Source organism: Pangasianodon hypophthalmus, chromosome 25 (assembly GCF_027358585.1).
Source record: "Pangasianodon hypophthalmus isolate fPanHyp1 chromosome 25, fPanHyp1.pri, whole genome shotgun sequence".
Classification (NCBI taxonomy): domain Eukaryota; kingdom Metazoa; phylum Chordata; class Actinopteri; order Siluriformes; family Pangasiidae; genus Pangasianodon; species Pangasianodon hypophthalmus.
In genome coordinates this window covers 2,387,278-2,405,416 of record NC_069734.1, presented here as the reverse complement: position 1 = coordinate 2,405,416, position 18,139 = coordinate 2,387,278, and the positions used below count along the sequence as shown (strand labels likewise).

General features: G+C 38.9%; 2 protein-coding genes across 3 annotated transcripts; both read left to right on the top strand.

The window, feature by feature from the left end:
• Nucleotides 1-149: 149 nt before the first annotated feature.
• Nucleotides 150-14,022, top strand: gpt2 (glutamic pyruvate transaminase (alanine aminotransferase) 2). 2 transcript variants are annotated; one of them, XM_026937580.3, is made up of 11 exons: nucleotides 151-709; nucleotides 3,777-3,866; nucleotides 5,705-5,813; nucleotides 6,260-6,393; nucleotides 7,452-7,695; nucleotides 8,472-8,551; nucleotides 8,825-8,961; nucleotides 10,452-10,626; nucleotides 10,715-10,870; nucleotides 11,103-11,215; nucleotides 12,220-14,022. In XM_026937580.3, the coding sequence occupies exons 1-11, from the start codon at nucleotides 434-436 to the stop codon at nucleotides 12,341-12,343; spliced, it is 1,638 nt and encodes a 545-aa protein (XP_026793381.2). In that variant the 5' UTR covers nucleotides 151-433; the 3' UTR covers nucleotides 12,344-14,022. The 2 variants fall into 2 exon arrangements, with proteins under 2 accessions (XP_053085370.1, XP_026793381.2); XM_053229395.1 differs by lacking the exon at nucleotides 3,777-3,866 and having other exon boundaries at nucleotides 150-709.
• Nucleotides 14,023-14,994: 972 nt separating this feature from the next.
• Nucleotides 14,995-18,059, top strand: cdca9 (cell division cycle associated 9). The gene is made up of 10 exons (XM_026937582.3): nucleotides 14,995-15,137; nucleotides 15,226-15,357; nucleotides 15,446-15,486; nucleotides 15,581-15,632; nucleotides 16,411-16,475; nucleotides 16,572-16,621; nucleotides 17,441-17,527; nucleotides 17,607-17,679; nucleotides 17,759-17,845; nucleotides 17,939-18,059. The coding sequence occupies exons 1-10, from the start codon at nucleotides 15,020-15,022 to the stop codon at nucleotides 17,987-17,989; spliced, it is 756 nt and encodes a 251-aa protein (XP_026793383.1). The 5' UTR covers nucleotides 14,995-15,019; the 3' UTR covers nucleotides 17,990-18,059.
• Nucleotides 18,060-18,139: the final 80 nt, after the last annotated feature.

The window sequence follows — 18,139 nt, the reverse complement described above, 5'->3', positions numbered from 1 at the left end:
TTTGTGTGCTGACGTACTCGATAAACAACATCCTTTCTGGCATTTGTAGTTCTTTAGAAATTACATCATCGTAGTCCAGATAAGAAGACAAACCGGAAATGGACTACAATTCCCAGTAGTGAGGACACACGCGTTACCGGCTGATGAAAGAGTGTAGTCTGGCGGTTTTGGAAATGAAATGCAGCTGAGGATCTGACAACTTGATCCGTGCCTCACGGTTATGTATTAGATATAGAGAATAAAACGTGTTTAAGGTTAGAGGGGGAAAAAGGCTGTATTTAGGGCGGGTTTGATTGGTGTGAGATATTGGGAATTGGTTCATATTTCCATTGCGCATTCTTTGAGGAGGAGGAACCGAGCAACCTGCTCCACTCATACATTTCATTTTGAAGGTTCTACTAGGAGATCTCGGTATATTATTATAATCATAATAATGTATAGATTGCAGTCTCTCGCACACCAGGGGTTAATCTCCGGAGCTCTGGATCAGTGTGCGGTGTTAAGGCGCGTGTCTGGGAAGTGGAGGTGCGGGATGGAGCGGTACAGCACCGCCGAGGCGACCGCAGCATCAGCAGCTCTGGGGAAGAGCAAGCCGAGAGAGAAGATGCTGAGCATGGAGAACCTGAACCCGCAGGTGAAGGCCGTGGAGTACGCGGTGAGAGGACCAATCGTCATTAAAGCCGCAGAGCTCGAGAGAGTAATACAGCAGGTGAGACGCGCGAGCAGACTTCCGGTTTACCAGGGGTCGCGTTTTAACCCCCCTCTTTATAATTACTCATTTATTTATTTTTATATTCAGTGCTACAAGAGCAGGAGGTGTTGAACATAGTCACACTGTCTACAACGTTAATGCAGTCAGACAAAATTTCCTACACAAAATTAAGTTCTGTTGTAAAACTTTACATGTTTTCTCAGTGCTTTTTTTAATTTTTAATTTATTCCAAAAAGTTTATATATAATTCAAAGTCTACATTATAAAATGTAGAACATTTGCTTGGTTTACAAAGAGGCCATTTCTTCTTGTGATTGTGCTATTTACCTACAAAATAAAATAAAATAATTTAAATAAAAAAATAAATAAATACACAATGTATTGTTGTTTACCTTCCATAATGAAAGGCCATTTTGGAAATAAAAAAGTGCATCAAATACACAAAAATTTCTGTCATACATCCCAGTTTTCTACTGATATAAGTTTCTAAATCCTTCCCAAATAATCTTGAGTGCATATGCTGATAAAATAAATTGCATAATTGTTCCAGAAAAAGTAACAGGTGCATGAAATGTTCAGCTTAAATCTTTCCAAAACATGCTTCGCTGGATAAATGAGACGATTTATACAGTAAGAATTAAAAATAAGGCAAATATGGATCGACATGTCGTTAGAAACTATTTATCACATCCGAAAAAAATATTCATTTCCTTGTTTGGCAGCTTTGCGATGTCTGTATACAAACCAAACAAATGATCCAATAACAGCAAGGAATAAAAGAAATTCCTTTGTCTTCACTTTGTCCTGAGGGTGTGCAAACTTTCGCACAGTACATCTTTCCCAAAAGTATTCATGACAGTGCAAAGTTTTTGAACATCCACTATTAATATTTTCATTCATCTTTCAGCACTGGGCTCTGAAATGGTCTATGATAAGAAAATTTAAGTAGGAAAGAAAAATAAATAAATTAAAAGAAATCTTTGCAGCTTGTGTACACTCTCAGAAAAAAACTAAGCTACATATCCCTGTTGCTGAGGCAGGAGTGTTATCTTTTATACCTTTAACCTATTAGAGTACTTATTTAAAGTACATAAATGGACCAGAATTATATTTTCGAGTAAAGCACACATTTACGTAGTTTAAAATCCTATTAAGATCTGAGAGATTGCCTGTTAAACCTTTAAAATGCACAGATGTGGGTTTTTACGTAGCATTTGTTTAATATTTTTCCTTTTTTCCATCACCATTTGGTGCTATTTAGCTTTATTAGTGACATCAGTAGTGATTAAATGTGACTAAAACAAGACATTTGAGCTTTGTGTTGGTGAAATTGTGCCCTATTCTCTACAACACATTAACGTGCATTAGGACTGTTTTGTATCTGTTTCTGTTTGGACAAAGTAGAAAATAGTTCACTATATAGTGGATTTTGGATCACGTTCTTTGCATTACATAAACAACTGAAAGTAAAATACAGCCAGCGTTAATCTAAATGTCTTCCAAACTTCTTTTATATGCACCGCTTCATAGTTCTACCAGGTGGAATCGTTTTAAAATAATAACTACTTTTTTGCGCAATTGTGCATTTCAGAGCAAATTCTTCCTTCAGCACTTCTGTAAAGCAGTTCTTCTGTAAAGTCTATTAAACATGAGCCGTGCTTCAGAAAGTCTCAGGAAAACGATTGCTTATGCAGAGACGAGTGTTCAGTACGAGAACAAACCAGTACGAACGCACTGTCCAGATGAGTTCTCTTACTTTCAGCTCGTCTCTCTGCGGCATGCTTGCGTCCGTCACCAAGCTGACCCCAGCATAAACAAATATGCAGATTTAATTTTAGCTCTTGGCTGGAACAGGTGTTTTTCCGAAGGCCTCGACAAGCTCTTAACCCTCTGAGACGCCCACTTTTCCAGTGTCTACACTCCACTGGACCGAACCGCCAGCAGTGATGCAACACAGCTTTCTCATGCTCTGGATGTGATCACAGGGCATGACAGAGCAATCATCTGAAGGAGATCGTTTCACTGACACGACATATTGACTGAGGATTTGTAGCACTGCTTGAGTCAGGGATGTAGATGAAGGGATGAAATGATTAGATTAAAAATTCTAATGTTAGATTAAAAAATCCCTCATTCATTCTGACCTCATTCACAGGTCTGAGATGATGTTATGTATGTGACTGAAAGAACTTTTTGACTACAATTTGAATGTAAAAACAGCTAACTTTGAAGATTAATAAGGAATGTCATTTATAGCAATGAGACAGAAGTTCCTGCAGAAATTATCGAAGCAGAGAAGCTCATGGCCGAACTTCATTTAAAAATGTTATTTCATTTTATTCTGGGTTATTGTGTTCCAGCAAACATCTTTGTTAGTCTTTGTTTATCTTTGTTTAAACATAAATTTTATCTTTGGAGAGTCAAAAGATGAACAAAGATTTTCTGTTTTTTCATTCAAAGGCCATGGGGGATGCAAACTTTTGCACTTTGCATTGTAAATCACTACTTTTTAAAATCTAACCAGTTTTCTGTGTTCATTTTTCAGTTTCGTCTTCTCCCAACTGCCCGAACGTAGCTGTATTATGGTGTAATGTCTTCCAAAAGGTGTACCAACGACGTAGCCATAAGAAAAAGAAATCATTTAATTGAATAATTTATGCTTGTTTAAGTCACCAGGAAGATCAATCCAGTATTGCTGCTATAGAAAGTGCTGACGATGCCATAGAGAGTCAATGAAATGCTTTAAATCAAAATGAAAGGCTTTTTATGAATAATTCATTCTCCTTTAATTACAATGAGAAACCTGAAGGCACTTTTTGAGCATCTTTTTCTTCGGCATGTTTTTCCCTTAATGCATGTGTTTGAGGGATTTTGGGATGCTGCAGATTTTGGTGTTATAAGGGCACAGAAAAATAAAAGTCTAGTGTCTGATTTGTTTGTTTCCACTTTGGGTGTAGCTTGTAATTTGGGTGTGGTATAATCGTAATGCGCTATAATCGCTGTAAACAACATTTATTTCCACTGGAATGTTAAATCTGACCACTTATGTCTGTGACTCTAACAGGGGGGAAAGAAGCCCTTCACCGAGGTCATTAAAGCCAACATCGGAGATGCCCACGCTATGGGACAACAACCAATCACATTCCTCAGACAGGTGAGATCAGGTGAAGGAGTGTAAAACGTGTAACCGCGCTCAGATGTTCTTGTTACTAAATCTCTGTCTGTGTGTTAGTGTGCTCTGAGGAAGGATTGATGATGTGGCACTGGGAGACGGGAAGCTCGGTTCTTTGGCTGTTGTTTATTATCGACACGTGATCTCCGAGAGTACTGTTTTATTCATCACATGCTGCTCTTGTGAGACGTTTCAGGACAGCTGAGCGGCAGCTGGAAGGTGTCCGAGCGAACTTCTCAGGAAGCGAGTAGTGCAGAAGGGAAAGTTGTTGCATCAGCATGGATCGAGCCAGAGAGCTTCAGAGCAATCTGGCTGAACTTGCTCAAAATATAGACAGAAATATGGACAAATAGCAATATTAATCAAAAATTGAATCCAGAACTGAGCAAAAAGTTCACTAATTAGTTCTACAGATTCTAAGTTTAGGCTGTAACATTACAAAAATTAAATTCCTAAGATTGATAATGGTTGCATTAAAAGCCAGAAGGTTTACAGTTTATTGTCTGTGTATGGGACGAGGTGGATAAATCAGTACCCCTACACTCAGGATGAACAGATAACCTGATGGGTAAAATTCAGAAAATCGAGAGAAAACAAAGACACTAGACAGACTCGAATAATATCTTTTACTTGCAGAGCTTGTTTTCAAACAACCATGGCTGACCCAAATTTGTCATTTAACCGGGAACGACAAATTAAATTAAGCCTAACATACAGCCTAACATACAGCTTTTCACTCAATCAAAATGTCTTTAGTTGTAAACAAGCCTAATATTGAATATTAAATACTACAGTCTATGACAGTAGCCAGTTTGGGCTCAAAGCCAGGATGTAGTTTCTCTCAGTGTGAGCCAAATTGTCTATGTTGACCGTGAATATGTTTGTAGGACGGTGTAAATCTCCGTGACCCATTGTGTCGTCAGCATTGTCTTTTACTGAAGCGGCTAGCAGGTGACATGGAAGTAAATATGGCAGAGTGTAATATATCATACAGGTTGGGATCAGATAGAGCTCGAGTCATGAGTCGTGTGCTTCAGCCATGTGTCATGTCTCAGTTTATAGCGCACAGGGAGTCCGATAATTATCATGTTACATATAACCTCGTGCAGATGAGAGAAAGCAGCAGTGATATGAGGCTAAATTGAAAAGCAGTTCAGCCATGTTTATTGCTTTTCAGGATAAAGTGTGTGTAATGAGCCGAGGATGAGCCGTCCTGCTGTCCTTTTAAACCTGCCTAAACCGAGAGTTGCATCATTAGGGCATTTTATACACCGGTTGTTTTCTTAAGCCTCTTCACCTGTGATCAAAAGACAAGATTTATGACCCAGCATTGCCAAAATGCCCCTGTTAGCCTCCTAAGTAATCGTCCTGCAGTAATATTCCACACTCTTTCTAAGCGTTCTCTACATGTGATGTTGACTGTCTGCTGTAATTGTTTTTCCAATAACCTGCTGCACCGAAATAGCGAACTGTTTGTTAATTGTTCTGTTCTCAAGGTGTTGGCCCTTGCACCAGTCTGAGGTTCCAGAAGAATTTTCACTGGCTGTTCTGATAAATCATGGCTTTGATGTGATCCAAACATTTTTGCTCAGATTAATGCAGAACATGTATTAGTGTGATTAAAACAGATCTATATAAACAATGAATTAGCAGTCTTTCAGTTGCTTAATTTCAATTATACACATACTACTACAATATTAAACATATTGTTTTGTCATGTTTTCTAGTAACATAAGGATAACCCAAAACACAATTAATTGTTTCCCACTTTTACCAGAACAGCAGTTGATGAAAACTTTTCAACTGATGTGTGTCTTCAGGTGGTGGCTCTCTGCATGTTCCCCGAGCTCATGGACAGCCCGAGTTTCCCCGAGGACGCAAAGTGGAGAGCACAGCGCATCCTGAGGGGCTGCGGGGGACAAAGCATTGGTGTGTGTGTGTGTGTGTGTGTGTGTGTGTGTGAGTGAGAGTGAGAGAGAGAGAGCATGTAAATATAATTTGGACTGGGGAAGAGACAAAGACTGAGAGAAACAGACAGAAAGAAGGAGCTGATGGAGAAAAACAGACAAACAATGGGAGAAAGACACATGGACAGTGGGGTAGACAGACAGACATGGACGGACAGATGGACAGATTGTTTGTCAAAGGCCAGAAAGGAAGAAAATAAATCATTACACACAGACTGAGAGTGTTAAACAGAGAAAGACAAAGATAGGAGACGGAGAGAATGAAATTGTGTTACATAGTGCTGTAAATCACACAAAGCAAGACATGAACACTTGCCTTGACTAATGACACAGCAGTTTTGCAGCAGTAAGTGATTTCTCGTGCTGTGTGTGTGTGTGTGTGTGTGTGTATTTATGGTCATGTCTCAGGCTCGTACAGCTCCAGTGAGGGGGTGCAGTGTATCCGTGAGGACATCGCAGCGTACATCGAGCATAGAGATCATGGCGTACCAGCTAACTGGGACAACATCTTCCTCACCACCGGGGCCAGCGATGGCATCATGGTACGATCCTTAAGCCAGCTCTGAGCTCAGAGAACATGTAGTAAACTTTTGGCACATGACACATTAATGACTAGGATTCAGATACTGAACAAACCTCACACACGCTCACACCAAAACATTTTCCCATTTTAGTGTCAACAAGTACAACATGTCACTGTAGTAGTTGCGACATGTTTGTTGATGAGAACGGGCAGACAGGTAATAGATAAATGTCCTTGAATATGAACCAATTTGCCCCAAGATCAGCCCCAAGCTTGTAGCGTTTTCCATAGAAATGTCACTTATATGCGCTACTCAAATAGTATTAGTTCTACAGGGGTTTTGGGAGTTAATTTTATATTTCCAGTGTTCACACAGGTACTGTGTTTGCTGTGTGTACTGTGTGCCTCACCCTTTAGAGCATGCATGGGCAGACTATGTCCCATGAGCTGGATCCTATCCTCCAGCTGCTTTAATTTGTTTTTTTTTCAGTCCAATTCCAGAGTACAGTCCTGTAGTGACTCGATACGTCCAATAGGCGCGTATGCCTTAATGCAGCCTTTTACGGTAGATGAGTGTGCCACACTGAAGCAGCACATGCATGTTTATTAGCTAGAAAAATTACAAATATCATATACTGTACTTATGCTTTAGTTTGTATTGAATGTTTTCCAAACACAACATGAGCTAGATTTGTTGAAATTTAAACTTCAGTGACCCACAGCATAGGAATGAAACTAAAACTAGATAAAGATCATATCAAGATGGGAACAAGTGCAAAATGCAGGGAAACTATGCAGCAAGAACAACACATCTTCCACAAGCCTTACTTATGTTTGTTGTGTGTCTTATTGAAACGTGTCTAATGTGAAGACTTGATGTACCAAGTATCGTAAAATAGTCTCTCATGCATATACCCAAGTTTGTAGGTAATTTAGGAGAGCATAGTACATGCGTGTTATGTATAATGGTACGTCTCTAAAAGGAAATCACTGGTGGTGTTACAGTGGTGTTAAGGCGATCCATTGTGCTACTTCAGCTAATAAACACTGATGTGTTGGTTTGTGTTTGTTCCTCAGAACATTCTGAAGCTGCTGGTGTCGGGTGAAGGTCATAACCGTACGGGGGTGATGATCCCCATCCCTCAGTACCCGCTTTACTCAGCTGCCATCGCTGAGCTGGGTGCAGTGCAGATCAATTACTACCTGGACGAGGACAACTGCTGGGCGCTGGATGTCAACGAGCTCCACAGAGCGTACCAGGCTGCTAAACAGCACTGCCAGCCCCGAATCCTCTGCATCATCAACCCCGGAAACCCCACCGGTGGGACAGTACATTCCTTTACTGACTGAACATTTGAATTGACATGCACATCCTTTGTGTTAAGGGCATTTGGATTTGAAAGGCCTCTTTTTGATTAATACACATTATACAGGAATTATAACTAAGCTCACAGCTCCTTTGAGCTATATTAACTCCAACTTAATATATCTGTTTATATCTAAACATCTAATCAGCATTCCATGGCCTGAAGTACCTGCTCAGGTGTGTTAGGAGCTGGGAAGCCTGTGTAATAAAAGAACAGTGTTCTCTAATTCTCATGACCTGCATATCAAAATATTGTAGAATGTGTTTAGGGAATAAAACACACTGTGCTGTGCTGTTGTAGGAAAATAATCAGTGTCAGGGTAGTGTGATGAAGCAGAGTTACTGTTTGTGTGTTTTATTCCTCGTCTAATACAGCAATTTGCCAACAGTTACTTTTGTTTATTTATTAAAGAATGGTATGTTGTCCTTTTTGTCTGTTTATAGTTACATTTAATGTTTTTGGCATGTCCGAAACAAGTTAGTTCCTGTTCTCGTTTACGTTACAGCAATATAAACATTTACACGCAGAAAAGTTTCAGAAAAGTTCTTCTCTGTATAAAAACAAAGCCCAAAACACTCAACATATAAAATGTATCGATTCTGGTCATGGAGCAGATTTAAAGGACAGCAAATAAGATTTGATTAATGAATCAATTTGGTTACATTTTGCTTTCTGTACTGAGTGTACTGTTCTGTCTATCTCTCCGTCCTTCCTCTCCCTGTGTAAACAGGTCAAGTCCAGAGCAAGAAGTGTATCGAGGACGTCCTGCACTTCGCCTACGAGGAAAACCTCTTTGTTATGGCTGATGAGGTAATGATGCAAAGCCAACAGGAGAAAAGACTGTTTGTTTTCTCTGATTAGTGGCTCTTGCGCTTCTTCACACTTGAGAGGCCAAAGCGTTCTGTTACGTTTGTTAAGCATTGAAATGGAGATTAAGTTCTAGAAATAATTGTTAGTTGCAGCTTCAGTTTCAGTTCATCTTGCTGCTTAAGTATAATTTTCCTCCTTACAAGCGTTTATGTGCTAAATATTACGTTTAATGTTTATTTCTTCAGTATTAATATGCCTTATTTTACCCTGCAGGTGTATCAGGAGAACGTATATGCTCCCGATTGCCAGTTCCACTCGTTTAAGAAGGTGCTGTATGAAATGGGGCCGGAGTACTTTAACAGCGTGGAGCTGGCCTCCTTCCACTCCAGCTCCAAAGGTTACACGGGAGAGTAAGTACAGCCATCTGAGTCAGCACGGCTCTGAAATTAAACTCTCGCACATAACCGCCTCATCCTGCAGGCACAATAATGCTTACTGCAGCTTAACCTAGAATACACATTTGACACGACGAGCAGGAAATACACTGACCAAGACATCATGCGTCTATCAGTACGGTGGATTTGAACATGTATACACTACACAGGACAACATAAAGTGCAAAAAATATCTCCTAAATGCACATAATGGCATAGCTACCAAAGAGTGAGCATAGCTGTTGAGCTGTGTAGTTATATCAGCATATCAATACAATCCAGTGCAACACTGTGAATAAATCAAAGGCCAGAAAAAAAGCCAGCAAAGATATGTGGCTCAGTTCTTATTCACTAAAAGGGTCAGGTGAGGTGATCGCTGTGACAATGCTGACAGACTGGAAAGGCATTGCTGTAGTCCACATACTGCTCTCTTCCTGTTATTAAACTGCCAGCAAAACAGCAGCTCTGACAGCAGTGCAACTGCAAATCACAGGTTTATATTAACGCGCTTGTTCCTGCACATTATCGTTTCTATAGTAACAGCTCATTCACAGGGGCTCGTAAGTTGGACGCTCCATGTAAACGGATTAAAAACGTGTGTAATCGCTGGTATGGTGAAGTTTTCTGTAAGGAGATGTTTACTTAACATTTAGGGAAGGAGTGTCAGTGCTTTGTAACAGTCAGAGGTAAAGCTGTAACTAAGTTTTACGACATCTTCAGAACAGAGGAGTTTACACGCTTTTTTGTCTACAAGAGAGCGTAAAAAAAAAAAAGAGAGAGGCTGGTCAGGGAACAACAGCTGCTATAACAAGCGATAACAAGAACTAACCTTCGTGGAAGGCTCGTCTTATTAAAATATGTCCTCGTCTTATTGTTTATATTTACATTTGCAGAGTAGAACTGACTGAGTGAGATTGTGTTCTATAGTAGGGGTGGGTGATGTGACAAAAATATATCACTTATTTCTACAATACAGAATATGCATCACAATATATATGGATGGAAAAGTAATAGTGCTGCATTTTTGGGGGGAAAAAAAAAAGCTATGAAGAAAAAAAAAAAAAAAAAAAAAAAAAAAAAGAGTATGCTGAATCTACCAAAGAGAAACAAAACACAATTAATCACTCCCGCACAATCCTGCACAATTAATCACTTAACCTGAAAATGAACAAAATCAAAAATAACTATATTCTTAAAATGATATTTTGCAATTCTGAAGATTTAGTACAACATTTTAACCTGAAATCAATGGCTTCAAGCAGGAAACATGTTCAAATGACTGCTTGTGGTAAATCACACATGCTACTGATGCAGTAATTGTTGATGAGGTTGGAAAAACACTGGAGTAGTTCTGCATCCATTCTGGAGTTTCTTTTTGGGGAATTTTTAAATCTCTGTGCTCATAAAGTGCTTAAATCCTGACAGCGTGCTCTAGATGATCTCTAACTCCTAGCTGTGTTCTTCAGGTGTGGATTCAGAGGAGGCTTTATGGAGATCATTAACCTGGACCCGGAGGTCAAGGCCCAGCTGGTGAAGCTGGTCTCGGTCAGATTGTGCCCCCCCGTGGCCGGACAGGCTGCCATGGACGTGATCGTGAATCCTCCTCAACCAGACGAGCCGTCCTTCACGCAATTCCACAAGGTCTGCAATAGCTTGTGTGATTTGCGTCTGTTCGTACTTCAGAATTATAACTCTAAATTAAATATACGTATGCTGATGTGTGTTTCAGGAAAAAGCAGCAGTGCTGGGAGCTTTAGCAGATAAAGCGAAATTAACGGAGCAGGTCCTCAACGCAGTGCCTGGGATCAAGTGTAATCCCGTGCAGGGGTCCATGTACGCCTTCCCTCAGATTTTCATCCCTCCAAAAGCAGTGGAAGAAGCTAAGGTACGTCTTCGCTGCTTCATATCGTAGCCTGAACCTTGGCATTCGTCAGTGACTTTATAAACTCAGTTACAAGCACAAAGGTTGTATCAGGGTGTGTGACTGTGTAAAGTAGCATACAGAAAAAACAAGGTGCGTCGTGATATTTAAAATCCACTCACACTGACCAGCAGAAATGCAACGCCTGTTCACCTGCACTGTGGTTTACTGATTGTACTCTGATGGCCATGTGCAGGCTTTGGGAATGGAGCCGGATATGCTGTACTGCCTGCGTCTCCTCGAGGAAACGGGAATCTGCGTGGTCCCTGGCAGCGGCTTCGGACAGAGAGAGGGCACGTACCATTTCAGGTAATCTTACTTCCTGATCTCCCAGTGCTCCTCAGTCCCCACTCCCGAAGTCTTTATCCATCCCAAATTCCTAAAATCACATCTACTTTGTGTATTTATTAGAAAGGCAGCTACGACACGCCTAGACAGAATGTTGATTCTCGTTATTTTATTTAAAATGTTCATAACGTGTCCGTATTTACCCATACGTGGCAGAGGAAGCATGTGTTACCCATAATGCATTGCCAGAGGTTTAACACTGAGAAATGGGTGTGAGTGGTGACTTTGTTTACAAAATACACATTCAGATGAATTTGTAATCAAATAAAGTGTAAGGTAAGCTACGTTGTCTGTATCTTAATACTAGAGATCATATGTGTTTAGCGTTCGTGTCAGACTTTTCCTGACAGTGTTATTATTTTTCCTAACCCACTAATTACCCATCTTGAATACAGATATTAGCCATCTACAGAATAAGCTGCAATTATGTAAAGTTATGCCATTGTTTGGTGGTGCAGTTTGTTTGCTTAACTTTGCTTAATGACTGTCGCTTGATTTAGACCCTGTTTACCTTCATGTTCTGTTGAATCCGGATGTTTGATGGCCAGGATTCCGCTATAGACAACTTGCACAATGTTGTGTGACTGAAAATTCATTCACTGGATGATATATTCCCATATGTAAAGATCTCCTAGCAGCACTTTTTTGTTATTTCTCTGTTAACTTTGTAGATATTTATGAAAAGATTGATCTCACAAATCATAATAGGTGTATTAAGAGTTAAAACTGCTTTCTTCACCTGAAGTTAATGCCATGTTTTTATATTTTATTAGGCAAAACATTTCATATTATGCAAAATCCTTCCACAGTAGCAGAGTGGCATTAGATTTGCATTTGCTGAAATTCTCAAGAACAAGAAGTGCCTTGTTCTAGTGCAGGCTGTAGGAGGGGAACTGCATTTATCAGATTCCGTACTGCATTCCTCTCAAGCTTCACTTCAATTCTGCTTCTCTGTTTTATTTCAGAATGACCATCCTGCCATCTCATGAAAAACTGAAAGTGCTCCTGGAGAAGGTGCGAGATTTCCACATCAGGTTTCTAAAGGAGTACTCGGACCTACAGGACCCTCAGTGCAGTGTCGCAGCATGAGCTGCTGACCGCCGACCACGGGACACGTCTGAAATATTACTTAACACACTAGCCACAAGTAACAGTAGTGTTAAGTAACTATTTATCTACATAAAATCCCCATAATTTGTTTTAAATCCCCCAAAAAACTCCCAAGGGTCAAAAGGACTACTGTTTCATAATCTATGTGCCTTTGTGCTACTGTAACATAATTAGGAATGGGATGGAGTCAAAATAGTTTAGTTATGAAAGAACTAACACTAAAGCATGAAATGATGAAATGTGAGAATAGGCTGTTTTCTCAGTATTTATAACATGACTCATCTTCATTAAACACACGTTTTTACATCACAAATGAGATTACGAAATTAAGTTTGTCAATATGTCTCTGAATATTAACGTTTTTATTTGGACCTCTTTCATATTATACAAAGCCCCTCCAGATATATCCCTTATAAATAAAAATACTGTGTGGCTTTACCATGTGTGAAATTAAAACTTGTAGCCAGGCCGCTAATAAGCTAGCTAACATTCGGCTAACAATTATGTCATTAAAACAATGGCCAGGTTCGCTAGCAAACTAGCGTTACATTAAGCTAGCTTTTAAAGTAACGGTTATATTGTGTAATCTAGCACACTAACCAACACAAACTACTAAGTTATGCAGTTGAAACTAGTACCCATAGTAGCTATTAAACTGGCCAACAAAAGCTATTTATTATAATCAATAGAAAGTTTTAGATTTTCTTATTTTCAGATTGGTATTGTAAATAGTTTCTGCTTTACTTTTATTAATAAGGGATGTGAAGAGAGGACCTCTGTAATGATCTATGCTCTATTTAAAACACTTTTGCACTTCCCAGGGAAACTGCTGTACACAGCATTAAGTAACGCACACTTGGACAGTGTTGATGTAATTTCAGAAACGCACATTTCATGATGATTGAAGTACACTTTTTGAACATTGTGTGCTAAACATATTGTGAACATTGTTTAAAAGTTAAATAGAGAAGGGGAGCGTCTGTGCCAGGTGTCTCTGGCGTTTGCACCTTATGTTCTTTTTTTTTTTGCTTCCAGGGATGTAGTTGTGTCACTGCTCTCATGTGCTATTCAGTTTTATAATATGTGTTTTTGTACTGAAGTAACTGACGATTACATTTTGCATTTCAGATATAGAGAATTGCCAAACCTTTCCTGACGGTTTAAAAATTATCATTATACTTTTTCCCCCTAAATAACCTCATTGCTAAAACGGTATTGCTCATTTTGTTCATCACATTTTAACTATTTAACAAAACTCTTGAACAGAATTATGAGATTTTAATATTGTGTATGCAGTAAGCAAAAAAGAAGCCCAGAGACGATGCCTAACTATGCAGTCTCTGTCCAAATGTATTGTAATTTGAGGTGTCTGTTATATTTTACTGATTATCTGCACGTCTAATCTCAGAGATTGGACTACTGCGTTATCGTCACTTCACTTCAGTGAGTTTGACTTTTATTTGTGGACATTTTTGTCTTGAAGTTCGAATTAACAAAGGCAAATCAGTTTTGTCTGAAGTTTGCAAGGTACATCGTTTTTTTTTTTCCATCAATGTTTACATTCATTTTGCTAGTCTAATATGACTAATTTCATGTGAATTGTAATGAATCTAAATGCCAAATTAAAGCTATCATTAAAGTGAAGACTGTTAAATGACCGTTTTGTGTTTTTTTTCTCTCTCTCTTTATTTAATTTCTCAGTTAGAGCAAGAACATTAATTTAATGTTTTCTCTCTTTAATTAATCAATAGAATTACTTCCAAAATGTAGGAACTTTAAAACTTTAAAATTTTATCAGAAGGATATAATTATCCCAATAATCAGCCAAAACAGCATGAAGTTCTTATTCACACGTGACCTTGATTTGATCTGAAAATGCTTGCAAAATAAGACAGCAGTGCATCAGTACGTCTGTAAAGTGTCAAATCCACACAGTTTATACATTCATTTCAATAGATCTTTTTTTTTTTTTATCAGAAATGTGGTCTATTAGTGAATATGTACCATTACTTAACAAAATACTTTCTCTGTAACACTGAACTTTTGGGGAAAAGAGTATTTGGAAATCTTAAAACCATAGTTTAAAAAAATTCGAAACCTCCATGTAAGTGTTTTTGTGTGTGTGTGTGTGTGTGTGTGGTTCCTCTAGGAGAATAATTAACAGTTCTGTGAGGAACCTTGCACCAGAGGCTTTCTCTTTGGAAACAGTTCCAAGTAGGAAGATGGAACCATGTGGATTTCATTCAAACTTGTAATATTTACACATATTCCCAACCCTGGTCTTGCACATTTTAGTGTTTGCCTGACTCTAACACATCCACATTAACTCAGAAAACGCTGATACTTAGCTGATAAGTTGGATCAGGCGTCTTGGGAGGAGAAAAAAACACCAATATGTGCAGGGCAGTGGGTTCTCCAGGATCACAGGTTTGGAACCTGGTCTTCTAAATCACCTGAGAAACAGATTAAAAATCTTATCTATATCTGTAGTGCACAAATACAGGAAATAGTGAGGCATTTGAGATTTATCCAAAAAAAAGAGAAAAGTTCAGCTTGCAGTTTATCCTGTCTGATTGTTGCTGCACCTGTTGTTAATCATATTCTCTCATGATGAGTTTAAAGCCAGGTTCAGAGGTGAGGGGTGATTTGGAGAACATGGCTGCCAGAAGAACTCGTAAAGGAAGCCAAAGCTCTGAAGGTCTCCAGAGAGACCAAGCAGCTGATAAACTCAGGAAAAGGAAAGAGCTGTTCATTCAGCAGTTTGAGAAGGAAGGTTGTTTTTCCCCACAGTACTATTAATATCGTGTTTACTATCAACAATTCCCTGTGTGTGCTAAATCTCAGTGTCTGTTTCGTAACAGCACAGGAACGGATAAATGAAATGGAGGCCAAACTGGACAAATTACTGGCGACACTGGACCGAGCTGTGAAAATAGAGATGATGAAACTGCCTCAGTCTCTTCATACCACATTGATTAAAGATATAATGAGTGGTAGATACACATTAAATAAACTATTTTCTGTAGATAAAATTATATACACACTTTAAAATCTTCATTAATGTGGCTGTGTTAAATGCAGCGCAGGAAACATCTTTTGGGGAAGTTACAATGGCGATTGAGGTGAGTTTGTGTGAAATGTGGTCAGTTGTTACAAGTGCAGTTTTTTTTTTTTTTCCTTTGGCTCATTCTAATATTTTTGTATATTTTGTTGCAGTCTGCGTCTCCAGAGATTAGTAAGCCTCTCAGCAGAAAGCCCAGCAAAAAAGGTGATCTGTCGTATTACCAAAAAAAATAAAAAAATTGTCACAAGACCTTCTATTTATTCAGTAGTCAGTGAGGAAAGTGTAACTCAACATGGAGATGTTAGCAAAGTGGCTAACACGCATTAAACTTTTTAAAATCAAAATATTCAGTTTTGAGAAATAATTTGTTGGCTTGAGAAACTCTAGCAATGAGAAGACCCTAAATACATTAAGATTTTTTTTTATATAAGCTGTTTTCCCCCTAAAGACTGACACCAACAGAAACTAAGGGTACTTGGTCTGGTTCATTAGTGGTGTTTGGGTCATCAAAAGCACCATTATGCTGATTAGTTGCTTTGTTTCGGGGTCAAACAAAATTCATCATGGGAAGAAACTGTTAATTTCTTTAAAGTCGTTCTAAAAGACCGTTCAAAATGAAATGTTAATCTCAGCTCTCCCAAGCTGAACCTATGGCCTTGTTGTATGTTGTAATGTGGCGCTAGTGTTCTCCCAAGTTGGTGGAGGTTTAAGGAGAAGGCCAAGTTTTAGTCTCTGTTTAGGAAGGCTTTTAAATATATGGAAACTAATCCAGTTAGGGTCTTTGACTTGGTTTAAAATAAAATAAATAAAAGTATTGAGCAGAAATGGAATACTTTTTGCTTGCGTAAACATGAAAATCCTCATGGAAGCACCTCAAATAGCTTTGTTCAGGTTCAAACTGTCTAAATGAAGAAATCTCCTTTCAATTGTTATAATTCAGTTTTCTGACCCTGTGCGTGTCCCTGTGTATGCTGTCCTTAAGGTAAAGCGAGTACCACAATGGCAGCACAAAGATCCACAGGTCCGGTGAAGACAGATGATAATAAGGTACAAAGCCTTCACATGGAGCGTACATTGATTCATTTTTAATCATCTAACTTGACTTGTCTTAATTTTTTATTTATTTTTTTAAAATAAATACAGAGAAAGCCCAAGAAGAAACTGCAGCCCAGTAACAGCACTGGGAATCTGAGGTAGACTCCACAATGTTCATCAAATGTAGCCCTAGATAATGCAGATAACTTCCAGGAAGACACTTATGCACTACTTTAAGTATTGACCAAAGACAAATTCGGACATGAGTCTGTCCATCTGTATCCCTGTATCACAGTCTAATACATAAAATGCAGTATAAAATATCCTTTTTATGCCATCAAGTGTAAACAGGTGTATAGAAGACACACGGGTATAGTTCTGTGGACTGAAGTCAGACTAACCTGGGGAACACCTACAGCCCTTATTTTAAAATTTTTACCTTATTTTACTTCTGTCAAGTGCAGGGATGTCCAGTCTTATCCATAAAGGGCCAGTGTGTGTTTCAGTCAAGCAGGAGTCACACCTGATCCCACCTGAACAATCGGTTGACCTTGGCTTTTGATAGACTCAGGTGTGGCTTCTGCTTGGTTGGAATGAAAACCTGCACCAACATGGACCCTTTCCAGATAAGACTGGGCACCTCTGCCCAAGTGCCTATGACTGTTATACTGTAGGTTATTGACGTTCCCTGAAACTAAAGGTGTGCACTATAGTGTTTATTTTAACCAACGATGCAATATTGACTTTTCATTTTCGATTAATGTGCACTGACTTTACCAGTTATGGCACAAGTAAACTAAACACTTTGTCGCCACCTGCTGGATACACTTAGAACTGCAGCATTGAATAAAACTATGGTTAATTACTGTATGAAACCTAATTATTGTTAGAAGGGATTATTTTGAGAGCAAATATTCTGAGACTTCTCTGAAAGTCTGAATATTTGAAGCCTGTCAAGTACTGGTTTTCTTTTGCAGATGTGTCTCAACAGTCAGTGGCAAAAGAACTCAAGGCCGTGTGATGAAGCTGAGCGACCAAGCTCTTCTGCTGGGTGGTCATATGAGGTAAGACTTGAATATTGTACAGCACAGGACCGAGGTCTTCTGAAGTGAAGGCAAATCTCTTGGATGCTTTTTTGTACAGACTACAAAGTCGGTCACTTAGTGACGATCTCTCGGGACTTGCTACCGCCACCATCACCACCTCTCTTGGAGAGGTAAGCGTAATCACTTTAGAGGTTTGTACCTGAAAAATTGGATGTAATCACTAAAATGTGTGGCTTTTTTCCCTGCCAGACCTTGTTTCTGTCAGAGGAGAACAAAGATGAAGTCAAACTTGAACTTCTGGATGAGTTGGCTATATGCCAGATGCAAAAGATTAAGGTGAGGGATGTGTGAATGCTAGTGCAGTGTGTGTGTGTGTGTGTGTGTGTGTGTGTTTATTTCATAAATAAACTAAAATTTCTTTGCTTTCAGGAGCTGATGGAGTACCTGTGCAACAAAGTCAAGCTCAACAATACTCACTGATGTCTTCAAAACCAATATTCTTCAGTTTTACGTTTTAAATATTCTAATATAATAAATATTTGAAACTTTTTCCTGGAGTACTTTTGGTGCACTGCAGAAAAATTACTGTTTATTGTCTAGAAATCAGCTTCAACTGGTCATGACTCTCTA